Consider the following 22,925-nt stretch of genomic DNA (forward strand, 5'->3'; position numbering starts at 1 on the left):
CTCCATGTGCTCATTTGATGATGGTGTGAGGAGATCGGTGTCCTTTGAAGGACCCGTCGCCCTTAAAGACAGTTAAACCAGACATGGCATCTGGTGTCGCTTGTAGAGGCATCTGTTTCTAGAGCAAGTCCATTTGCGATTGTTCATGGTGGAACCGAAACCCTGGACTCCTATGCTGCAAAAAACACCAGTGTTTACCACTGCGCTACCATGGTGCTCGCCAGTGAATCGCTTATCCGGACGCTCGCTGTCCAGGACAATGGCAAATGCACTACTGAGGAGTTTATCTCCATTTGGAGTCCTTGTCAATCCACAGAGATTGGATGATGGTCTAAATCAGAGGTCCCCAACTCCAGTCCTCAAGGCCCACCAACAGGTCATGTTTTCAGGATTTCCTTTGCATTGCACAGGTGATGCAATTATTACCTGGGCAAGACTAAGGAAATCCTGAAAACATGACATGTTGGTGGGCCTTGAGGACTGGAGTTGGGGACCCCTGGTCTAAATAGGCGAATCCAGCTTGTGGTGAGGCTTTGGAGAGTTCAGATCCAAGGTCACCTACGATTCAGATACGGAGTCTAGTTCTCAGCAAATCATTGGCAAGGGAGATCAAGAAATGAAGCTCCCATTTTCTAGACACATGTACGTTTCTAGAATACTTGTGACCCTTGCAAGCCGAAGGCCCCCATGTAAGCGAGGATCCATCTGTATTGGTCCTGCGAGCACTCCGAACCAGAGTGGGTTCATATAGGGGTACAATCTCTTGGTCAGAGAAGCCATGGATTGTGGCAGTGACGAAGCCCACTCAGGGGAACTAGGTACTCTGGAGAAAAACAGGGATCGGCGGCGGCGGAAGGCTCCTGCGCTCATTTGAACTAGGTACTCTGGGAAAGGTGACCGGCTTCGGGCTGGTTATGTGCCTTTTAGACCAGGGTATGCTGGTAATGTACATTTAAAACCAGGGAATGCTGGGCATGTACCTTTAAGACCAGTGAATACTCGACATGTGCCTGAAAGACCAGGGAATGCTGGTCATGTACCTTCAAGACCAGGAAATGCTGTTCATGTACCTTCAAGACCAGGGAATGCTGGTCACGTACCTTCAAGACCAGGGAATGCTGGTCATGTACCTTCAAGACCAGGGAATGCTGGTCGGGAGCCTTTAATACTAGGTTAAGGACCAGGGAATACTGGACATAGCGTTTTTGCTGGTCGTGCGTTTATGCTGGTCATGTGCCTTTAAGACTAGCATTAGGGCCAGGGAATACTGACATAGCCTGTATGCTGGTTGTGTGCCTTTAAGACCAGCTTTAGGACCAGGGGATACTGGACGTAGTTTTCCAATCCATTATCCCCCTCTGCATGCTGCCGGAGGAGGTGTGTGGGAAAAGGAGAGCGGGGGGGAAAGGGATGGAGCGGCGTCTCCCTACCCGGTTCCCGAGTCCCCTGTCAGCGTTGGATTAGTCTCTCCAGCGCTGAATACCGCCGGGTCCGATGAAGCAGCCACTTCCGGATGTACACAGCCCGTGTCCGGAAGCGGCAGGAAGATGAATATGGCCGCCGAGAATATTGCGGTGTTCTCGTCCTGAACCGGAAGCACCTGAACAGGGGGGCGGAGCCATAACGCGTGGCCTAGCATGGGCGGAGGCTCCGGGTTGCGGCCTACACGAACCCGAAGCTGGGGGCTGAATTTTTGGTGCCGAGCGGGAAAAAAGGGGGAACGACCCATTGCTGCAAAAAAAGATAAAGGGGGAAAACCGCCGGTTGCGCAGAGCCCTCCAGCCGCTCGTAGTCCCGGCACTTACCCAGGAATCTGCCACAAGGCAGAGTAGCAGAGTATGCAGCTCTGTTCAGCAGGACAATAAGAAGAGTCTGCTCTAGCTGCTGTTTGGATGGTGCAGTGATAGAGAAACCTCATTCCATCGTCCCTTTAGCAGGGAGGTGGAGAGGTACAGTCCGCCTCCTTGTACCATCCGCTTTCAACAGTGGAGGTGCAGTGGGGGCTGCTCGGACGCCACGCTGGAGCGTGCCGCTGAACATCCGAGGATAAAACTGGTGGGCAGGGCAAAGTGTCCTGCGATAAGGCCTGGCTGCAGATGAGGGTACGTGGAGGCGACACTCCATGTGCTCGTCTGTTAAGAGATGCGGGGAGATCGGTGCCCTTGAAGGGGCTCGTCGCCCCTAGAATCAGCTCAGGCAGTGGCATCCCACGTCGCAGGAGAGGATACGGAGAGGCGACACTCTCCGTGCTCGCCTGTTGGTGGTTCGGGGAGATCGGAGCCTTGAAAGGATCAGTCGCCCCTTCGTCCGTTGTAAAAAGGTAAAAAGATAAAAATAAGAGTTCTGGGTCTGAATAGTGTCCTACGGACACTAAGCAAGAACTGGTTAGCTGAGAGCCAGCAGGAGGGTGTATACTGCAGGGGTGGGTGTATGCTGCAGGGGAGGGTGTATACTGCAGGGGAGGAGCTAACTTTCTTTGTTTCGCTTAGTGTCAGCAGCATACACCACGGTCTGTGTACCCCAATGAGGCGAAGGAGAAATTGAATTTTCTGGCCACAACCATAAACGTTACATTTGGAGAGAGGTCAACAAGGTCTATGATGAAAGGAACACCATTCCTACTGTAAAGCACAGAGGTGGATCACTGATGTTTTGGGGATGTGTGAGCTACAAAGGCATAGGAAAGATGAGTGCAGCACGTTATCTGCAAATACTGGAGGCAAATTTGCACTCATCAGCCCGGAAGCTGCACATGGGACATACTTGGACATTCCAACATGACAATGATCCAAAACACAAGGCCAAGTTGACCTGTCATTGGCTTCAGCAGAACAAAGTGCAGGTTCTGGAGTGGCCATCTCAGTCTCCTGACCTCAATATCATAGAGCCACTCTGGGGAGATCTCAGGCACGCAGTTCATGCTAGACAGCCCAGGAATTTACAGAAACTGGAGGCTTTTTGCCAACAAGAGTAGGCAGCTTTATCATTTGAGAAAATAAAGAACCTTATCCACAACTACCACAAAATCCTTCCAGCTGTCATTGATGCTAGAGGGGGCAATACACGATATTAATAAATGGGGTATGTAAACTTTTAATCAGAGTCATTTGGATGTTTTGGGTTGTCATTAGGATTTAAAAAGAGAAAACACAATAGATTGACAATAAATGGCTTCAACCAACCACTAACCATGAGTGGAGAAAACGTTTTGGCGTTCTCATTCATATTCTCTGAAAAAAGGCCAAGAAAGCAAAAATTCTACAGGGTTATGTAAACTTTTGAGCACAACTGTAGGTCTCTAGGAAACAGATGTGAGTATAAACTGTCACCTCTACCCCTAATATTGAGGATGGCAGGAAATATGGCTGCCTATGAACCCAGCTGAACTCTACACATTGACAATAGTGGTACTTTCCTGCTCAGTAGGGCGTCCTTGTACAGTTTTCGGGCACAGTGTACGACTTTCATACCAACCCACAGTAATGACACATTATAAAATCAGTCGGATTTACAACATGGTGACATCTTGGCATTTTATTGATTTGCAATCATTGTCTCGGCACATTAGGTTACAGAGAATGACTCCAGTCCAGACGGTGGAGCCTTTACCATCATTGTGGACAGGGGAGGATCAGTCTAACGTAGCAGCACATGGTGACTCCAGGCTGGCACAGATAAAACGACAATCCCCTTGGCAGAATCTCATGAAAAGTCAATAGGGTGCATCACGTACTGCTGGTGTCCATAGTGCTACAGTTCTGCCACGGTGCCCTGGTTTATTACATAATGTGAACACAGCCTGATTCTGAAAAGTCAAGTGATTGGTACACATCAAATCATCGATTCAGCAAAAGTAAAATGTGCCAAAGTCATCTACAGACAAGCTCCCCTAGCGGTATTGTCATGGAGCGCCTTAGCTCATGTTCACACCAGACCGACTTGGCATATATACAGTGAACCCGGATTCTGCATCTGACTCGGATGTATGCCACAGACGGAGAAGTCACTTCATACACAGATTAGCCACAACGCAATTCCATTGAGCTAATCCTTGCTAATGATAAACATACCATTTAGTAACCACAGCGGACTCCATGTTTTGTTCTGCCGCAATGGCGCTGGGGATGAAAGATACCACTCGCATTATTAACGGCAGCAGCTTCTGTAAGGACCCAGGCGCAGAACCCAAGCGCGTGTACATCATCTTAGGGGGATTGCGCCATAAATCAATCTGCGGTTCCTCAGTACCCATTAGCAGTCAGACAGGACTGCAGAGAACACCATTGGTTCCTCTTTGGTTTCACAGTATGTGCTTCGTATTACCACAGAAAATGGAGGAGACACGTGACAGCAGAGGTAGCAGAGATTAAGAGCGCCATGTATACTGCCCCTTTAAAAAGCACATGGCAAAAATGGACATTGCCAATACTGGCTCTGTCCCCAAACATTATACAGAAACCATCCTCCTTACACAATATATGGCAGTGTAGGTCTCAAAAATACAAGATTACGGAAACGGATTCCTGTACGGCCCCTGGGGGTCCTTCTATGTCAAGAATTCACACGCTATGTGTATATTGCCAATGCAGTGTGATGTGCACTGGGGGCAAACATCATGGGGGTGAGGACATCCGTTCTTCATTTCTCCATGTTGGGTGCCACTCTGTTCTTAACGTACAGGTCAGCTCTACCGCAGTGTGTGCTGCTGACAGGGAAGGGATGACGGCCCCAGGCGAGGAGTAATGGGGATGGGTTAGTACAAATCTGCTACCTCCAAGTACATAGTTGAAAAAAAATCATATTCTTGTGAGTAGTCCTGCAGATCACACAATAAAAAAAAACCCCTATGGTATAGGTCAGTGTTCCCCAACTCCAGTCCTCAAGAGCTACCAACAGGTCATGTTTTCAGGATTTCCTTAGTATTGCCCAGGTGACCACTGCATTACCTGGAAAGGCAAGAATTCCATCACCGCTGCAATAATAAGGAAATCCAGAATACATGACCAGTTGGTGGCTCTTGAGGACCAGAGTTGGAGAGCACTGGTATAGGTAATAGTCATGGGAGTGAAGCTAAACCTTATAGGAATAAATGTAGTGTTATAAAGAAACGGGCTAGTCAATGTGACCGGGCGCAGCGTGGGGAAAGTACAGGAGAGTGAGCTTCCATCACTGCAGATCTGTTCTTTTACCCGATGTTCACATGTGAAACTTTCCACTGCGTTTCTATAGTTTTCATGAAAAAAAAATGCACAAGGTACAACAAGAAAGGCAGCGAAAACGCAAGTCAGTCTAAAAGTCTGATTATGGGCATTTTTTTGAGTGATTAATGAGCCAGTCAGTTTCAGGATTCAGATTACAAATATTTTTTGGAGGGTCCACACACTCACCATGATTATATAGGAGAAAATAAAATGATGTATGTGCGACTCACAGGGGACATGTTCATGGACTCAGTGGCCACACCAGGGCCAGGAGAAACCAGAGCCTGGCGTCAGTAGGGCGCAGAAACCAGAGCCTGGCGTCAGTAGGGCGCAGAAACCAGAGCTTGGCATCAGTAGGGCGCAGGTACGGACAGGAGACGCGAGGAGTCCAGAACGTCTTCTCGTTCTGGTCCCGGTGATTGACAAGTGTCGCCATATGTGTATATAAGGAAAGACTTGTCCACCACCGGGTGGGTCACAGCATTGGCCTCCTCTCACTTCTCCCATACACTCCATATTACATAGCATTTCAGGGACAACATTCCTGGCTGAGATTTTGCATCCAGGCACAGATTCTTGCTGCTCATAGTTCAGTCAGCATGGAAAAGTGCCAGGTTCCCTTTAAAGCACAAGGCTCGAAGGCCAAAAAGATCTCACAATGAATATTTTAACTTGTTTTACAGCAATCTCTCTAGGAAAATAGGCAGAAGATCAAAGTCCATGGAAAGAGGGGGGAAACACAGTGTGGCCAATGCAGATAGGACAGAGGGATGGGCAAGGCCAGGAATTCCGCTAAGGCTTCTTTCACACTTCCGTCGGTACGGGGCCGTCAAGAAGCGTCGATGCGACGTACTGACGGAAGTGTGTGAAATTTTGAGTGACGTGAGCAGCGGACGCAGTGTTTCAACGCGTCCGCTGCCCATTGTAAAGTCCCAGGGAGGAGGGGGTGGAGTTCCGGCCGTGCATGCGCAGTAAAAAAATGCAGGACAACGTACGAAAAACCGTTCCCTTGAACGTTTTTTTCGATATGACAGCCCGCCAAATACCGACGCATCCAGTGAATGACGTATAGAACGTGTGTTCATACGTCGCGATGCGTCGGTAATACAAGTCTATGTGAAAAAAACGCATCCTGCAGGCAACTTTGCAGGATGCGTTTTTTTTCACAGAACGACGCATTGTGACGGTCTGCAAAAGATGGAAATGTGAAAGTAGCCTTAGGCGGTGCTCACTCTGGACAAGCGAGGACTGCCAATCAAGCTAAGGGGAAGGGTGGAGAATACTAATTGAGGGGCGGAATGGTGCACGCAGCCCTTGGGCATGCCAAGGGGGCACATTTAAATATGTAATAAAACTTTTTTCTTTTAAAACTAAAAAGTATACTATAGGTAATTTTTTTTACAGCCAAGTCCCCTATAGAACTTTAGTGATGGTAAAAGCTGATACACCGACTAAAAATTGATGAAAAAAAAAATTGCATATAAAAAAACAAAACAAAAATATGCCACCACAGAAAAACTGATCTGTCTCTCATATGCAAAAAAAAAACAACACAGAATTCTGTATGAGGCCTCAGTCTATGTAGTGTAGGGTATGGTTACCGCATCCCCAACTAAATTACAGGTCATCTGACCAAAGCCACATACACATAGGCCCAGATAACTGCTCTATGCAAACTTGCACCATATATACGGTGTACAAATACTGATACTGTACCCTTTATAAAAATGCTCATTTTATCATCATCAGGCGGGGAAACATTCTAATCAGATTGAAAATCCATGTCAGTATGGATGTATAAAGTGAGTACACTAGCCTCACCAGGTCTTAAATCTATTTAATAAAGTGGATGCAATGCAAATTGCAAATGCAATTGAAAAGTGGTGACAAGATCTGCTTTAATATGTGGATGTATTATACTTGCAGATCTTGTAAGACATCTTGGTCCTTGTGAGTACCATGACAGACATTGTACTCACATCTTAGCGTTCTCAGTAGCACATTTGGACTCCACATAGAAAAAAAAAGACAAATATTGGTCCCTAGTAACATACAGCATTCTGCAAAAAGATATCAAAACGCTGTAAAAAGCCTTCCCGAGCTGCCATAGGATGCATGTGTCAGTGTTTTATAGCCGCCGCAGTAGAAAAACCACCAGAGCGTCCTGAGAATCCAAATACTTCCGTTACAACACAAACAAACATTCATTTTGTGAACATATAAAATAAAAAAAATTAATCTACAGAGGGCCAATACTTCTTTCTGAGGCTGCAAATCTCTAGAAAAAAAAATATCATTTGGTTTTGCAATTTTTATATATTTTTCATTATTTTCCTTTTCTTGTAAAACCAGTGGATTTTCCCCCTTTTATCCTCAGGAATTTGATTCATCAGAAGGTAAAGTGGAGTCTTTGAAGGAAAAGGCGTCTCCCGGAGGTTGGTCGCCCAGAGGGGCGCTGGCGCTTGTGGTGCTGTCCATAAACATGTTTGGGATGTCATTCCCAAAATAGATCTTACTGTTGGCAGCGATGGCTTGGTATTTCATAAGTTGCAGGTACTCAGGGGTTAATTTTAGCTGCAAGAGGAAGACAAAAAGCAACCAGGTTAGACTGTAAGAAAGGTAACAGATGGCACAAAGAAAACTAGGGGAATTGCAGTGCTCCTCACATCATCTTAATGGGGAAAATTGAAGGGGGCTTGTAAAAAAAACAGACAACCGTGCAATTTACTTATTAACCCCTTGACGACCGCCGATACGCCTTTTCACGGCGGTAGTTAAGGGTACTTAAATCACAGCTCCGTTAATTAGCGGCGCGATGGAAAATGTGTATAGCGCCCCCCAGAGTTGGATTTTCTCTGGGGTCTCGGCTGCCGAGACCCCAGAGAACATGATTCGGGTCGGTTTTTAAATGACCCCCGGGTTGTGATCGCCTTTATTAAACAGTATAAAGGCGACTGGGAAAAAAAAAAAAAAAAAAAAAGTGCGATTTGCCATTTAATTTCTCTGTCCTCCGATGTGATCGCACATAAGAGAAGAGAAAAATAGGGTTCCCGATACTTACCAGTGTCTCCAGGTGTCCCTGGGTCCTCCTGCTTCCCCCCACGGCCGCTGGAGTCTTCTTCCGGTAAGAAAATGGCGGGCGCATGTGCAGTGCGCCCGCCGATATCTGCTGGCCGGCACCCGGCAACTATAGGAAGATTTTTCCTATTGGTTCATTTTGGTCACTGTAATAAACCCTTTTATTTTTTGGAAAAAATGGTCAATTTAAGGAGCGCTATGGCTACAGAGCACACTACAAGAGATTAGTTGTAAACAAACCTTTTATCTTCTCATGCTGCGCTCTTCCATCTTTATTGTCTTATACTGTGATTGGGTCTATCACAGCGATCAAAATAAAAAAAATAGTAAATGAACCCCCCTCCGTTATCACCCCCTTAGTAAGGGAAAAATAATAAAATAAAGAAAATGTATTTATTTCCATTTTCCCATTAGGGTTACAATTGGGCTAGAGTGAGTTGGGTTAAAGTTACGGTTAGGGTTGGGATTAAGGTTAGGTTTGTAGTTCGGGTTAGGAGGGTGTTGGGATTAGGGTTATGGTTGGGATTAGGGGTGTGTTGGGGTTAGAGTTGGAGCTAGAATTGGGGGTTTCCACTTAGGTACATAAGAGGGTCTCCAAACGCGATATGGTGCCACCATTGATTCCAGCCAATTTTGCGTTCAAAAAGTCAAATGGCGCTCTCTCCCTTGCGAGCTCTGCCATTCGCCCAAACAGTGGTTTCCCCCCACATATGAGGTATCGACGTACTGAGGACAACTGGACAACAACTTTTGGGGTCCAATTTCTCCTGTTGCCCTTGGGAAAATACAAAACTGGGGGCTAAAAAATAATTTGAGGGAAAAAAGGATTTTTTTATTTTCACAGCATTGCGTTATAAACTTCTGTGAAACACTTAGGGGTTCAAAGTGCTCACCACTAGTGATGAGCAAGTATACTCGTTGCTCGGGTATTCCTGAGCATGCTCGGGTGACCTCCGAGTATTTGTTATTGCTCGGAGATAAGTTTTCATTGCCTCAGCTGCATGATTTACGGCTTCCAGATAAGCTGAATACATGTGGGAATTCCCTAACAAACAGGCATTCCTCACATGTATTCAGTGTATCTGGAAGCCGTAAATCATGCAGCTGAGGCAATGAAAACTATCTCCGAGCAATAAATACTCGTAGGTCACCCGAGCGTGCTCAGGAAAACCCGAGCAACGAGTACACTCGCTCATCACTACTCACCACACATCTAGATAAGTTCCATGGGGGGTTTAGTTTCCAAAATGGTGTCACTTGTGGGGAGATTCCACTGTTTAGGCACATCAGGGGCTCTCCAAATGCGACATGGCGTCTCATCTCAATTCCAGCCAATTCTGCATTGAAAAGTCAAACGGCACTCGTTCTGTTCCAAGCTCTGCCGTGCGCCCAAACAGTGGTTTACCCCCACATATGTGGTATCGGCGTATTCAGGAAGGAGAAATGTTTTATCTTTTTACACTTGTGAAAATAAAAAAAAAAATTGGTTCTGAAGTAAAATGTTTGTAAAAAAAAAAAAAAAAAAAAAAGTTAAACGTTCATTTTTTCCTTCTGCATTGCTTCAGTTCCTGTGAAGCACGTAAAGGGTTAATAAACTTCTTGAATGTGGTTTTGAGCACCTTGAGGGGTGCAGTTTTTAGAATGGTGTCACTTTGGGTATTTTCTGTCATGTCAAAGTGACTTTAAATGTGAGTTGGTCCCTAAAAAAATGGTTTTGTAAATTTTGATGTAAAAATAAGAAATCGCTGGTCAAATTTTAACCCTCCTAACAAAAAAAAAAAATTTGTTCCCAAAATTGTGCTGTTGAAAATAGACATGTGGGAAATGTTATTTATTAACTATTTTGTGTGACATGACTCTGTGATTTAAGGGCATAAAAATTAAAAGTTTGAAAATTGTAAAAATTTTACAAATTTTCGCCATATTTCCGTTTTTTTTCATAAATAACCACAAGTAATATTGAAGAAATTTTACCACTATCATGAAGTACAATTGATCACGGAAAAAAAAAATTCAGAATCACTGGGATCCGATAAAGCGTTCCAGAGTTATAACCTCAAAGTGACAGTGGTCAGAATTGTAAAAATTGGCCCGGTCATTAGGCTGCAAATTGGCTCCTTCACTACGGGGTTAAACATCAACGTCAATCTTAATAATGGGATTTTAGGTTTTGTTTACTGTTCATTGCCTAGGTAACAGGCCACCACTGCAGTCTACCAGAGGTGGCTGGTCTCCTAGCCAAGGGGTGCAGTGATTACATACTGATGGTATTGAGCTTGTAAGCCCTGATCTGAATAGGGCCAGGAATATTTGGATTCATCCAGTTGCAGGTCTCGTGCTACCCTGAAGCTAAAGACACAAAGCTGCCTCTGCTCGCAATCTTGGGAGCGCACTATTCTGGCCAACTGCCCCGCCAATCATTGGAAGTGCCCTAGTCCTAAACAAGACCCGGTAATGGTACCCTGCTGAAGAATGAATATAGTTTATTAGTTAAACTGCTTGTCCTAAGATATCTAAAGGGTTATCCAGGACTTGTATCTCTTCTTCTGTGGGGCTAAGCGTTTACCTGCCGATAAGTGACAACTACATGCTTGTAATGCCGTGTACCATTCTCTCCTGGCTCGCAGCGGGCAAACAACCGCTCCTCACGTCCGATCTCCCACTTTTTTGCGACGTCACATGGACTGAGGAATTCCTTCTCTTCTGCTGACGACAGGGCGTCAATGCAATCATGTAGATTAGGAGTCGGTTGTCAATCAACTTTTTTAAAAAAACTGATCGTCACATCCAAACATAGACTAAGTGTGGACAGGTGCTGAACCTAGAGTCACCAACTCCTATACAATCAAATAAAAGGGCAGCACACTGTAGCGCCAAAACTTGGGAACATGAAATATGAAAATTGAACTGCATTACTGTACTAGAAATGTCAAAAATTTAGAAAGTTTAGCGCATAAATTGACCAATTCAGAGATTTTAGTCTAACAGAGGACTCACATTAGGTTCCCATTCAGATGAAGACTTTATTCTCAGAGAGGATGGCATTGATAGGTCCTTGTAAACGAGAAATGCCTTATTGTGGCTACCAGGTACACATGAATTGGCCAATTTATGCAATAAACTTTCTAAATTTTTCATATTTCTAGTACAGTAGTGCAATTCAATTTTCATATTTGCAAGTTTGGGCGCTACAGTGTGCTGCCTTATTTATTTGGTTGTCAATCAACATGATGTCAGCAGTGATGCCCATCAACAGAGCAGAGTGGAAGGAACTGCTCTGTAGACGTGAGGTCACCGCCATGTGTGGGTCTGTGACTGCTCTGAGCTGGGAGAGATCGGCGCACAGCACAACAGTCAGGTAGTCAGCAATCGCCTCCCAAAAAGTGCTCAGCCAAATAGTAGGGGACAAAAAGACTTAGATAACCCCTTTAACTCCTTCATGACCCAGCCTATTTTGACCTTAAAGACCTTGCCGTTTTTTGCAATTCTGACCAGTGTCCCTTTATGAGGTAATAACTCAGGAACGCTTCAATGGATCCTAGCGGTTCTGAGACTGTTTTTTCGTGACATATTGGGCTTCATGTTAGTGGTAAATTTAGGTCAATAAATTCTGTGTTTATTTGTGATAAAAACGGAAATTTGGCGAAAATTTTGAAAATTTCGCAATTTTCACATTTTGAATTTTTATTCTGTTAAACCAGAGAGTTATGTGACACAAAATAGTTAATAAATAACATTTCCCACATGTCTACTTTACATCAGCACAATTTTGGAAACAAATTTTTTTTCTGCTAGGAAGTTATAAGGGTTAAAATTTGACCAGCGATTTCTCATTTTTACAACAAAATTTACAAAACCATTTTTTTTAGGGACCACCTCACATTTGAAGTCAGTTTGAGGGGTCTATATGGCTGAAAATACCCAAAAGTGACACCATTCTAAAAACTGCAACCCCTCAAGGTGCACAAAACCACATTCAAGAAGTTTATTAACCCTTCAGGTGCTTCACAGCAGCAGAAGCAAAATGGAAGGAAAAAATGAACATTTAACTTTTTAGTCACAAAAATGATTTTTCAGCAACAATTTTTTTATTTTCCCAATGGTAAAAGGAGAAACTGAACCACGAAAGTTGTTGTCCAATTTGTCCTGAGTACGCTGATACCTCATATTTGGGGGTAAACCACTGTTTGGGCGCACGGCAGGGCTTGGAAGGGAAGGAGCGCCATTTGACTTTTTGAATGAAAAATTGGCTGCACTCTTTAGCGGACACCATGTCACGTTTGGAGAGCCCCCGTGTGCCTAAAAATTGGAGCTCCCCCACAAGTGACCCCATTTTGGAAACTAGACGCCCCAAGGAACTTATCTACATGCATAGTGAGCCCTTTAAACCCCCAGGTGCTTCACAAATTGATCCGTAAAAATGAAAAAGTACTTTTGTTTTCACAAAAAAAATTATTTTACCCTCAATTTTTTCATTTTCACATGGACAACAGGATAAAATGGATCCTAAAATTTGTTGGGCAATTTCTCCTGAGTACATTGATACCTCACATGTGGGGGTAAACCACTGTTTGGGCACACGGCAGGGCTCGGAAGGGAAGGCGTGCCTTTTGACTTTTTGAATGGAAAATTAGCTCCAATTGTTAGCGGACACCATGTCGCGTTTGGAGAGCCCCTGTGTGCCTATGCATTGGAGCTCCCCCACAAGTGACCCCATTTTGGAAACTAGACCCCCAAAGGAACTAATCTAGATGTGTGGTGAGCACTTTGAACCCTCAAGTGCTTCACAGAAGTTTATAATGCAGAGCCATGAAAATAAAAAATAATTTTTCTTTTCTCAAAAATTATTTTTTAGCCTGGAATTTCCTATTTTGCCAATGGTAATAGGAGAAATTGGACCACAAATGTTGTTGTCCGGTTTGTCCTGAGTACGCAGATACCCCATATGTGGGGGTAAACCACTGTTTGGGCGCACGGCAGGGCTCAGAAGGGAAGGCACGCCATTTGGCTTTTTAAATGGAAAATTAGCTCCAATCATTAGCGAACACCATGTCGCGTTTGGAGAGCCCCTGTGTGCCTAAACATTGGAGATCCCCCACAAATGACCCCATTTTGGAAACTAGACCCCCAAAGGAACTAATCTAGATGTGTGGTGAGCACTTTGAACCCTCAAGTGCTTCACAGAAGTTTATAACGCAGAGCCATGAAAATTTAAAAAAAAAAATTATTTTCTCAAAAATGATTTTTTAGCCCGCTATTTTTTATTTTCCCAAGGGTAACAGGAGAAATTTGACCCCAAAAGTTGTTGTCCAGTTTCTCCTGAGTACGCTGATACCCCATATGTGGGGGTAAACCACTGTTTAGGCACATGCTGGGGCTCGGAAGTGAAGTAGTGACGTTTTGAAATGCAGACTTTGATGGAATGCTCTGCGGGCGTCACGTTGCGTTTGCAGAGCCCCTGGTGTGCCTAAACAGTAGAAACCCCCCACAAATGACCCCATTTTGGAAACTAGACCCCCAAAGGAACTTATCTAGATATGTGGTGAGCACTTTCAACCCCCAAGTGCTTTACAGAAGTTTATAACACAGAGCCGTGAAAATAATACGTTTTCTTTCCTCAAAAATAATTTTTTAGCCCAGAATTTTTTTATTTTCCCAAGGGTTACAGGAGAAATTGGACCACAAAAGTTGTTGTCCAGTTTGTCCTGAGTACGCTGATACCCCATGTGTGGGGGTAAACCACTGTTTGGGCACATGGGAGAGCTCGGAAGGGAAGGCACGCCATTTGACTTTTTGAATGAAAAATTGGCTGCACTCTTTAGCGGACACCATGTCACGTTTGGAGAGCCCCCGTGTGCCTAAAAATTGGAGCTCCCCCACAAGTGACCCCATTTTGGAAACTAGACGCCCCAAGGAACTTATCTACATGCATAGTGAGCCCTTTAAACCCCCAGGTGCTTCACAAATTGATCCGTAAAAATGAAAAAGTACTTTTGTTTTCACAAAAAAATTATTTTACCCTCAATTTTTTCATTTTCACATGGACAACAGGATAAAATGGATCCTAAAATTTGTTGGGCAATTTCTCCTGAGTACATTGATACCTCACATGTGGAGGTAAACCACTGTTTGGGCACATGGTAATGCTCGGAAGGGAAGGAGCGCCATTTGACTTTTTGAATGAAAAATTATCTCCATCGTTAGCGGACACCATGTCGCATTTGGAGAGACCCTGTGTGCCTAAACATTGGAGCTCCCCCACAAGTGACCCCATTTTGGAAACTGGACCCCCCAAGGAACTTATCTAGATGCATAGTGAGCACTTTAAACCCTCAGGTGCTTCACAAATTGATCCGTAAAAATGAAAAAGTATTTTTTTTTCACAAAAAATTTATTTTCGCCTCAATTTTTTCATTTTCACATGGGCAATAGGATAAAATGGATCCTAAAATTTGTTGAGCAATTTCTCCCGAGTACGCCGATACCTCATATGTGGGGGTAAACCACTGTTTGGGCACACGGCAGGGCTCGGAAGGGAAGGCGTGCCTTTTGACTTTTTGAATGGAAAATTAGCTCCAATTGTTAGCGGACACCATGTCGCGTTTGGAGAGCCCCTGTGTGCTTATGCATTGGAGCTCCCCCACAAGTGACCCCATTTTGGAAACTAGACCCCCAAAGGAACTAATCTAGATGTGTGGTGAGCACTTTGAACCCTCAAGTGCTTCACAGAAGTTTATAATGCAGAGCCATGAAAATAAAAAATAATTTTTCTTTTCTCAAAAATGATTTTTTAGCCTGGAATTTCCTATTTTGCCAATGGTAATAGGAGAAATTGGACCACAAATGTTGTTGTCCGGTTTGTCCTGAGTACGCAGATACCCCATATGTGGGGGTAAACCACTGTTTGGGCGCACGGCAGGGCTCAGAAGGGAAGGCACGCCATTTGGCTTTTTAAATGGAAAATTAGCTCCAATCATTAGCGAACACCATGTCGCGTTTGGAGAGCCCCTGTGTGCCTAAACATTGGAGATCCCCCACAAATGACCCCATTTTGGAAACTAGACCCCCAAAGGAACTAATCTAGATGTGTGGTGAGCACTTTGAACCCTCAAGTGCTTCACAGAAGTTTATAACGCAGAGCCATGAAAATTTAAAAAAAAAAATTATTTTCTCAAAAATGATTTTTTAGCCCGCTATTTTTTATTTTCCCAAGGGTAACAGGAGAAATTTGACCCCAAAAGTTGTTGTCCAGTTTCTCCTGAGTACGCTGATACCCCATATGTGGGGGTAAACCACTGTTTAGGCACATGCTGGGGCTCGGAAGTGAAGTAGTGACGTTTTGAAATGCAGACTTTGATGGAATGCTCTGCGGGCGTCACGTTGCGTTTGCAGAGCCCCTGGTGTGCCTAAACAGTAGAAACCCCCCACAAATGACCCCATTTTGGAAACTAGACCCCCAAAGGAACTTATCTAGATATGTGGTGAGCACTTTCAACCCCCAAGTGCTTTACAGAAGTTTATAACACAGAGCCGTGAAAATAATACGTTTTCTTTCCTCAAAAATAATTTTTTAGCCCAGAATTTTTTTATTTTCCCAAGGGTTACAGGAGAAATTGGACCACAAAAGTTGTTGTCCAGTTTGTCCTGAGTACGCTGATACCCCATGTGTGGGGGTAAACCACTGTTTGGGCACACGTCGGGGCTCCGAAGGGAAGTAGTGACTTTTGAAATGCAGACTTTGATGGAATGGTCTGCGGACGTCACGTTGCGTTTGCAGAGCCCCTGGTGTGCCTAAACAGTAGAAACCCCCCACAAGTGACCCCATTTTAGAAACTAGACCCCGCAAGGAACTTATCTAGATATGTGGTGAGCACTTTGAACTCCCAAGTGTTTCACAGACGTTTACAACGCAGAGCCGTGAAAATAAAAAATAAATTTTTCTTTCCTCAAAAATTATGTTTTAGCAAGCATTTTTTTATTTTCACAAGGGTAACAGGAGAAATTGGACCCCAGTAATTGTTGCGCAGTTTGTCCTGAGTATGCTGGTACCCCATATGTGGGGGCAAACCACTGTTTGGGCACACGTCGGGGCTCGGAAGTGAGGGAGCACCATTTGACTTTATGAATACAAGATTGGCTGGAATCAATGGTGGCGCCATGTTGCGTTTGGAGACCCCTGATGTGCCTAAACAGTGGAAACCCCTCAATTCTAACTCCAACACTAACCCCAACACACCCCTAACCCTAATCCCAACTGTAGCCATAACCCTAATCACACCCCTAACCACAACCCTAATTCCAACCCTAAGGCTATGTGCCCACGTTGCGGATTCGTGTGAGATTTTTCAGCATCATTTTTGAAAAATCCGCGGGTAAAGGGCACTGCGTTTTACCTGCGGATTTACCGTGGATTTCCAGTGTTTTTTCTGCGGATTTCACCTGTGGATTCCTATTGAGGAACAGGTGTAAAACGCTGCGGAATCCGCACAAAGAATTGACATGCTGCGGAAAATACAACGCAGCATTTCCGCGTGGTATTTTCCGCACCATGGGCACAGCGGATTTGGTTTTCCATAGGTTTACATGGTACTGTAAACCTGATGGAACACTGCTGCGAATCCGCAGCGGCCAATCCGCTGCAGATCCGCAGCCAAATCCGCACCGTGTGCACATAGCCTAATTCTAAAGGTATGTGCACACGCTGCGGAAAACGCTGCAGATCCGCAGCAGTTTCCCATGAGTTTACAGTTCAATGTAAACCTATGGGAAACAAAAATCGCTGTACACATGCTGCGGAAAAACTGCACGGAAACGCAGCGGTTTACATTCCGCAGCATGTCACTTCTTTCTGCGGATTCCGCAGCGGTTTTACAACTGCTCCAATAGAAAATCGCAGTTGTAAAACCGCAGTGAAATGCGCAGAAAAACCGCGGTAAATCCGCCATAAATCCGCAGCGGTTTAGCACTGCGGATTTATCAAATCCTCTGCGGAAAAATCCGCAGAGGAACAGAATACGTGTGCACATACCGAAACCCTAACCCTAACCCTAGCCCTAACCCTACCCCTATTCTAACCTTAGTGTAAAAAAAAAAAAAAAAAAAATCTTTATTTTTTTATTGTCCCTACCTATGGGGGTAACAAAGGGGGGGGGGGTCATTTACTATTTTTTTTTATTTTGATCACTGAGATATAACCTATCTCAGTGATCAAAACTCACTTTGGAACGAATCTGCCGGCCGGCAGATTCGGCGGGCGCACTGCACATGCGCCCGCCATTTTGGAAGATGGCGGCGCCCAGGAAAGAAGACGGACGGATCCCGGGAGGTAAGTATAAGGGGGGGAGATCAGGGCACGGGGGGAGCGTCGGAGCACGGGGGGGGGGGGGGGTGTGTGGATCGGAGCATGGGGGGGGGGGGGGGTGGGGTGTGGATCGGAGCATGGGGGGAGGTGGATCGGAACACGGGGGGGGGGGTGGATTGGAGCACGGGGTGGGGGATCGCTGTGCAGGGGGGTGGATCGGAGCACGGGGGGGGGGAATCGGAGCATGGGGGAGGGGATCGCTGTGCGGGGGGGTGATCGGAGTGCGGGGGGGTTTGATTGGAGCACGGGGGGAGCGGACAGGAGGACGGGGGAGCGGAGCACAGGCCGGACGGGAGCGGACCACAGATCGGGGGGCGGGGTGGGTGCACATAAGTGTTTCCAGCCATGGCCGATGATATTGCAGCATCGGCCATGGCTGGATTGTAATATTTCACCAGTTTTTTAGGTGAAATATTACAAATCGCTCTGATTGGCAGTTTCACTTTCAACAGCCAATCAGAGCGATCGTAGCCACGAGGGGGTGAAGCCACCCCCCCTGGGCTAAACTACCACTCCCCCTGTCCCTGCAGGCCGGGTGAAATTGGAGTTAACCCTTTCACCCGGCCTGCAGGGACGCGATCTTTCTGTGACACAGCATATGCGTCACAGGTCGGATTGGCACCGACTTTCATGACGAATACGCTGTGTCACAGGTCGGGAAGGGGTTAAAGATGGCTCATCACCGCTCCGGGCAGTCTGTTAGTAAGTACGTGTATCCTCCATATAAACAGTTCTGGAGAACTGTAAGTTGTTTTGTTACTCTGTTATTCCTCGTAGAAGTTTAGGAATAAATTGACAAGCGGGTGTTACCAGTTGGTGGGGTTGTCCATGCACTGTCCAATCAGTGCTCACAGTGTAGGCACACATCAGAATGTCCTCCTCATACACTGGTATGGGGCAGTTTGGATAAATTAAGGGGTACACTTAACGCCTTTACCCCCAAGGGTGGTTTGCACATTAATGACGGGGCCAATTTTTACAATTCTGGCCACATCCCTTTATGAGGTTATAACTCTGGAACGCTTCAACGGATCCTGGTGATTCTGACATTGTTTTCTCGAGACATATTGTACTTCATGATAGTGGTAAAATTTCTTCGATATTACCTGCGTTTATTTGTGAAAAAAACGGTAATTTGGCGAAAATTTTGAAAATTTCGCAATTTTCCAACTTTGAATTTTTATGCAATTAAATCCCGGGTGTTTCACTACAGTTTATAACATGAGCCGTGAAAATAAAAAATCTTTTTTTTTTTTTTTCCACAAAAATTATTTTTTAGCCCCCAGTTTTGTATTTTTCCAAGAGTAACAGTTGAAATTGAAACCCAAAAGTTGTTGTCCAATTTGTCCTGAGTACACTGATACCCAATATGTGGGGGAGAACCACCGTTTGGGCGCATGGCAGAGCTCGGAAGGGAAGGAGCGCAATTTGGAATGCAGACTTAGATGGATTGGTCTGCAGGCGTCACGTTGCATTTGCAGAGCCCCTCATGTAACTAAACAGTAGAAACCCCCCACAAGTGACCCCATATTGGAAACTAGACCCCCAAAGGAACTTATCTAGATGTGTTGTGAGAACTTTGAGCCCACAAGTGTTTCTTTACAGTTTATAACGCAGAACCGTGAAAATAAAAACAGGATTTTTGGTTGCTTACCGTAAAATCTGTTTCTCGAAGCCTTCATTGGGGGACACAGGAACCATGGGTGTATGCTGCTGCCACTAGGAGGCTGACACTATGCAAATAAAAAAAAGTTAGCTCCTCCTCTGCAGTGTACACCCCACCGACAGGAAGTAGGATATTCAGTTAGTGAGAAAGCAGTAGGAGAAGCAACATGTTAAAGATAGAAAGTCAAACTGTGACAATATAACAATAAAACAGAGCTGTTCAACTTGGGAGGGTGCTGTGTCCCCCAATGAAGGCTCCGAGAAACAGATTTTACGGTAAGCAACCAAAAATCCTATTTTCTCTATCGCCTCATTGGGGGACACAGGAACCATGGGACGTCCCAAAGCAGTCCCTGGGGTAGGAACAGCAGGAAAAAACTCCATTCAGGTCGGAGAACTTACCACTGCCGCCTGCAAGATCCTTCCGCCTAGGCTGGCAACTGCCAAAGTGTAGGTATGGAGCTTATAACATTTGGCAAATGAGTGAATGGAACACCAGGTTGCCTTGCAAAGTTGTAGGGTGGATGCCCCATGGTGTACCGCCCAGGAGGCGCCCACTGCCCGGGGCAGAGTGAGTCTTAATCCCAGGAGGAGTCACTCTGTTCCTGACCCGGTAAGCCTCCAGAATAGCAGGTCTGATCCAGAGAACAATCATAACCTTGGAGGCTGGCAGGCCTCTTGGCGCACCGTCTGGAATGACAAATAGACGGTCCGTCTTCCTAAAGAAGGTGGTCCTAGACAAATAGATCCTCACCGCCCTGACCAGGTCTGGCCTGTTCAGCGAACGCTCCAGAGAATAGGTCGAAGCAGAACAAAAAGGTGGGAAGGACGATCTTATTGAAGTAACAAGGAGGACACCACCCTGGGAAGAAAAGGCGACGATGGCCGTAAAACTACCTTATCTTGGTGAAGAACCAAGAAATGGGGCGACAGGAGAGTGCCACCAACTCCGAGACGCGCCTAATGGAGGTGATGGCCACCAGAAACGACACCTTGCAGGACAGAACAGACAGTGAGGCCTCATGGGGAGGTTCAAGGGGGGGAACCCCACTGAGCCTCCAGAACAAGATTAAGGTCCTTGGGATCCATGAGAGTCCGGTACAAGAGAGCTGCATGCACCACTCCTTGAAGAAAAGTTCTGACCTGAGAACGGGACGGATATACATCCTTGTACCGTGATAGCCAGTAGATAGACTAATTCAATTCCAAATATTTGTCTGTGCCTGATGAAGAGGCCTGAGAAGTCTCGAAGGTTTGCAATTTGCTACCATCTTTTCAGTTAGCCATTAAGAGGTATCAACCACCGAGGTCTCTCAGATCTAAATATCTGACCTGAGAACGGGAAGTCAAGGACTTCTGAAATGGGACTTCAGAAAGAGAATGGAAAGCGTTGCTACCTGACCCTTTAGAGGACTAAGGGAAAGGCCAGCATCAAGTCCCGCCTTGAGAAAAGGCCAAATGGAAGGATTTAACAGCCAAAATGTTAAATTGAGCAACCAAGAACTCTGGTGGCAGATCGGTCCTTGGGACAGAAGATCTGGCCTGTCTGGGGCCTTCAGTGGAAGTCCGCGAGGAGATTGACGATCTCAGCGAACCAGAACCTTCTGGGCCAATCTGGTGCGATCAGAAAGACCGGCACCCCCTCCGCAATGATCTTCAACAGCCTGGGAAGAAGGGAAGGGGAGGACACAGATAGGGAAATACAAAATGCGACCCAGGAATGGCCAAAGCATCGGTCTCCACTACAAGAGGATCACTGACCTGGAAACAAACGGTGGAACCTTCCTAAGCAGTCGCGACGCCAAGAGATCCGCGTCCGGAGATCCCCATCAAAGGCAAATTTGAAGGAAGACCCCCCGATGCAGGAACCACTCTCCTGCCGAAAGGCCCTCGTGGCAGAGAAAAACACCGCGGCCTAGTTGCCAATGCCTGGAATATGCACTGCGGATAGTGCCGAACCGTCGCCTCTGCCCAGAAGAGGATCTTGGATACCTCCGCCATTTCCAAGAGACTGATTCCCTCCCTGGTGTTTGACATATGCCACAGCCGTGGCATTGGACGTCTGGGTTCTGACTGGCAGACCTCTGAGAACCTTTTCCCAGTGACTCAGGGACAGAAGAATGGCAGCTATCTCAAGGATGTCGATCGGCAGAGGAGAATCTTGCTCCGACCAACGCCCCTTTAACTGACGGATTGCGGGAAACCGCGCCCCAGCCGGGAAGGCTGGCGACCGTCGTCACCACCTGCCATGGGCGACAAGGAAGGACCGGACCTGGGGAATGAGAGGGGATGACAGCCACCACCTGAGAGACCATTAGAATCGGACGGAAGGCCGAATCGGACAATCCAGAGACAGCACAGACCTGTCCCACTGAGAAAGGATGGCCTGCTGAAGTGGAACAGCGCAAAAGGGAACGCTTCCGATGCTGCCACCATTCGTCCCAGGACCTTCATTGCTGAACGGAAGGAAGGCAGCCGAGGGCCTTGCAGAGAACTCCGTCCTGGAGAATTGCCCGTTTCTCCTTGAGAAGAAAAAAATAACAAAAAACCCTTGACTGACAGGTGTCGAACAGCATGCCTTAGAAGACGAGGCACTGACTCAGAACAAGACAAGACTTTGTTCTGCTGACCAGCCACCAGAAACGGGACAGGGAGTCGAGGACAATTGTCACTCTCCTGGGCCTGAGAGGGGGGCGGAGCCTTGATGACTTCGAGGTACGGAATGAGCACTAGGCCCCTGATCCTCAAAATGGCCATAAATGTAGCCATGATCTTTACGAAGACACTGGGTGCGGTCGCAAGACCGAGTGGCAGGGCGATGAACTGGAAATGACTCTTCTGCGCCACGAAACGCAGGAGACACAGGTGTGCTGGGAAAATCAGAACATCGAGATAGGCTTCTTGGATATCTATGGAGCACAGGAATTCCTGTGGTTCCATGCAAGCCAATACTGAACAGAGGGACTCCATCCTGAAATGCCGCAGGCGGAACCTTTTGTTCACTAACTTAGGAACCAGATGGGTTGAACTGCGCCGTTCTTCGGCACTACAAGCAGGTTTGAATAGAAACCTGTGAAGCGTTCCTACTCCGAGATGGAAACGATAACCTCCGAACAAAGAAGAAAGGCAATGGACGCAAAGAAACCTGGGATCAGATTAGGATCTTTTAGAGGGTGGGATTCGAAGAAGCGATTCCGGGGCCGCGAAGCGAACCCCATCTTGTATCCAGAGGATACCACCTCCCTGACCTCGACCGAGGCAAGCCAAACGTCCCTGCAAAAAAGAGAAAGAAAAAAAACAAGACAGACGCCCGCCCAAACTGGGAGGAACGCTGGGCCCTTAGCACGAGTTATGCCAAGGAAGATCTGCCAGGTCTGGGCCTGGTGGACCTACCATGGGAATTGAGGGAACGCCAGGAAGGGGTAGGCTTGAAGGAAGCCTTTTCTCTAGCCAGGCGAGACCGCGGTCTGTGCTAGCCAGAGGAATATTCTGACGCCGCGAACCAGCGAAAGGACAAAAAGGGAGCTGAACTGCCATATCAGGGGAGGCCAGCGACGCTCGTGCCTCCCGTGGCGTCCCTAATAATTTGTTCCAGCATGTAGTCAAAGACGGGCCCCCTG

General features: G+C 46.2%; 1 protein-coding gene across 3 annotated transcripts in view; it reads right to left on the bottom strand.

Annotated features, from left to right (window-relative positions):
• Positions 1-3,519: 3,519 nt before the first annotated feature.
• Positions 3,520-22,925, bottom strand: part of ERLIN2 (ER lipid raft associated 2) — a 51,648-nt gene continuing 32,242 nt past the window's right edge. For 2 of the 3 annotated variants that reach the window (XM_069766498.1, XM_069766499.1), the window contains exon 12: positions 3,520-7,775. In XM_069766498.1, the coding sequence (XP_069622599.1) occupies positions 7,575-7,775 (201 nt within the window). In that variant the 3' untranslated portion in view covers positions 3,520-7,574. The remainder of the gene's footprint in view (positions 7,776-22,925) is intronic. The other variant, XR_011320830.1, reaches the window with a different exon arrangement.

The sequence above is a fragment of the Ranitomeya imitator genome, chromosome 4 (genome assembly GCF_032444005.1).
Source record: "Ranitomeya imitator isolate aRanImi1 chromosome 4, aRanImi1.pri, whole genome shotgun sequence".
Classification (NCBI taxonomy): Eukaryota; Metazoa; Chordata; class Amphibia; order Anura; family Dendrobatidae; genus Ranitomeya; species Ranitomeya imitator.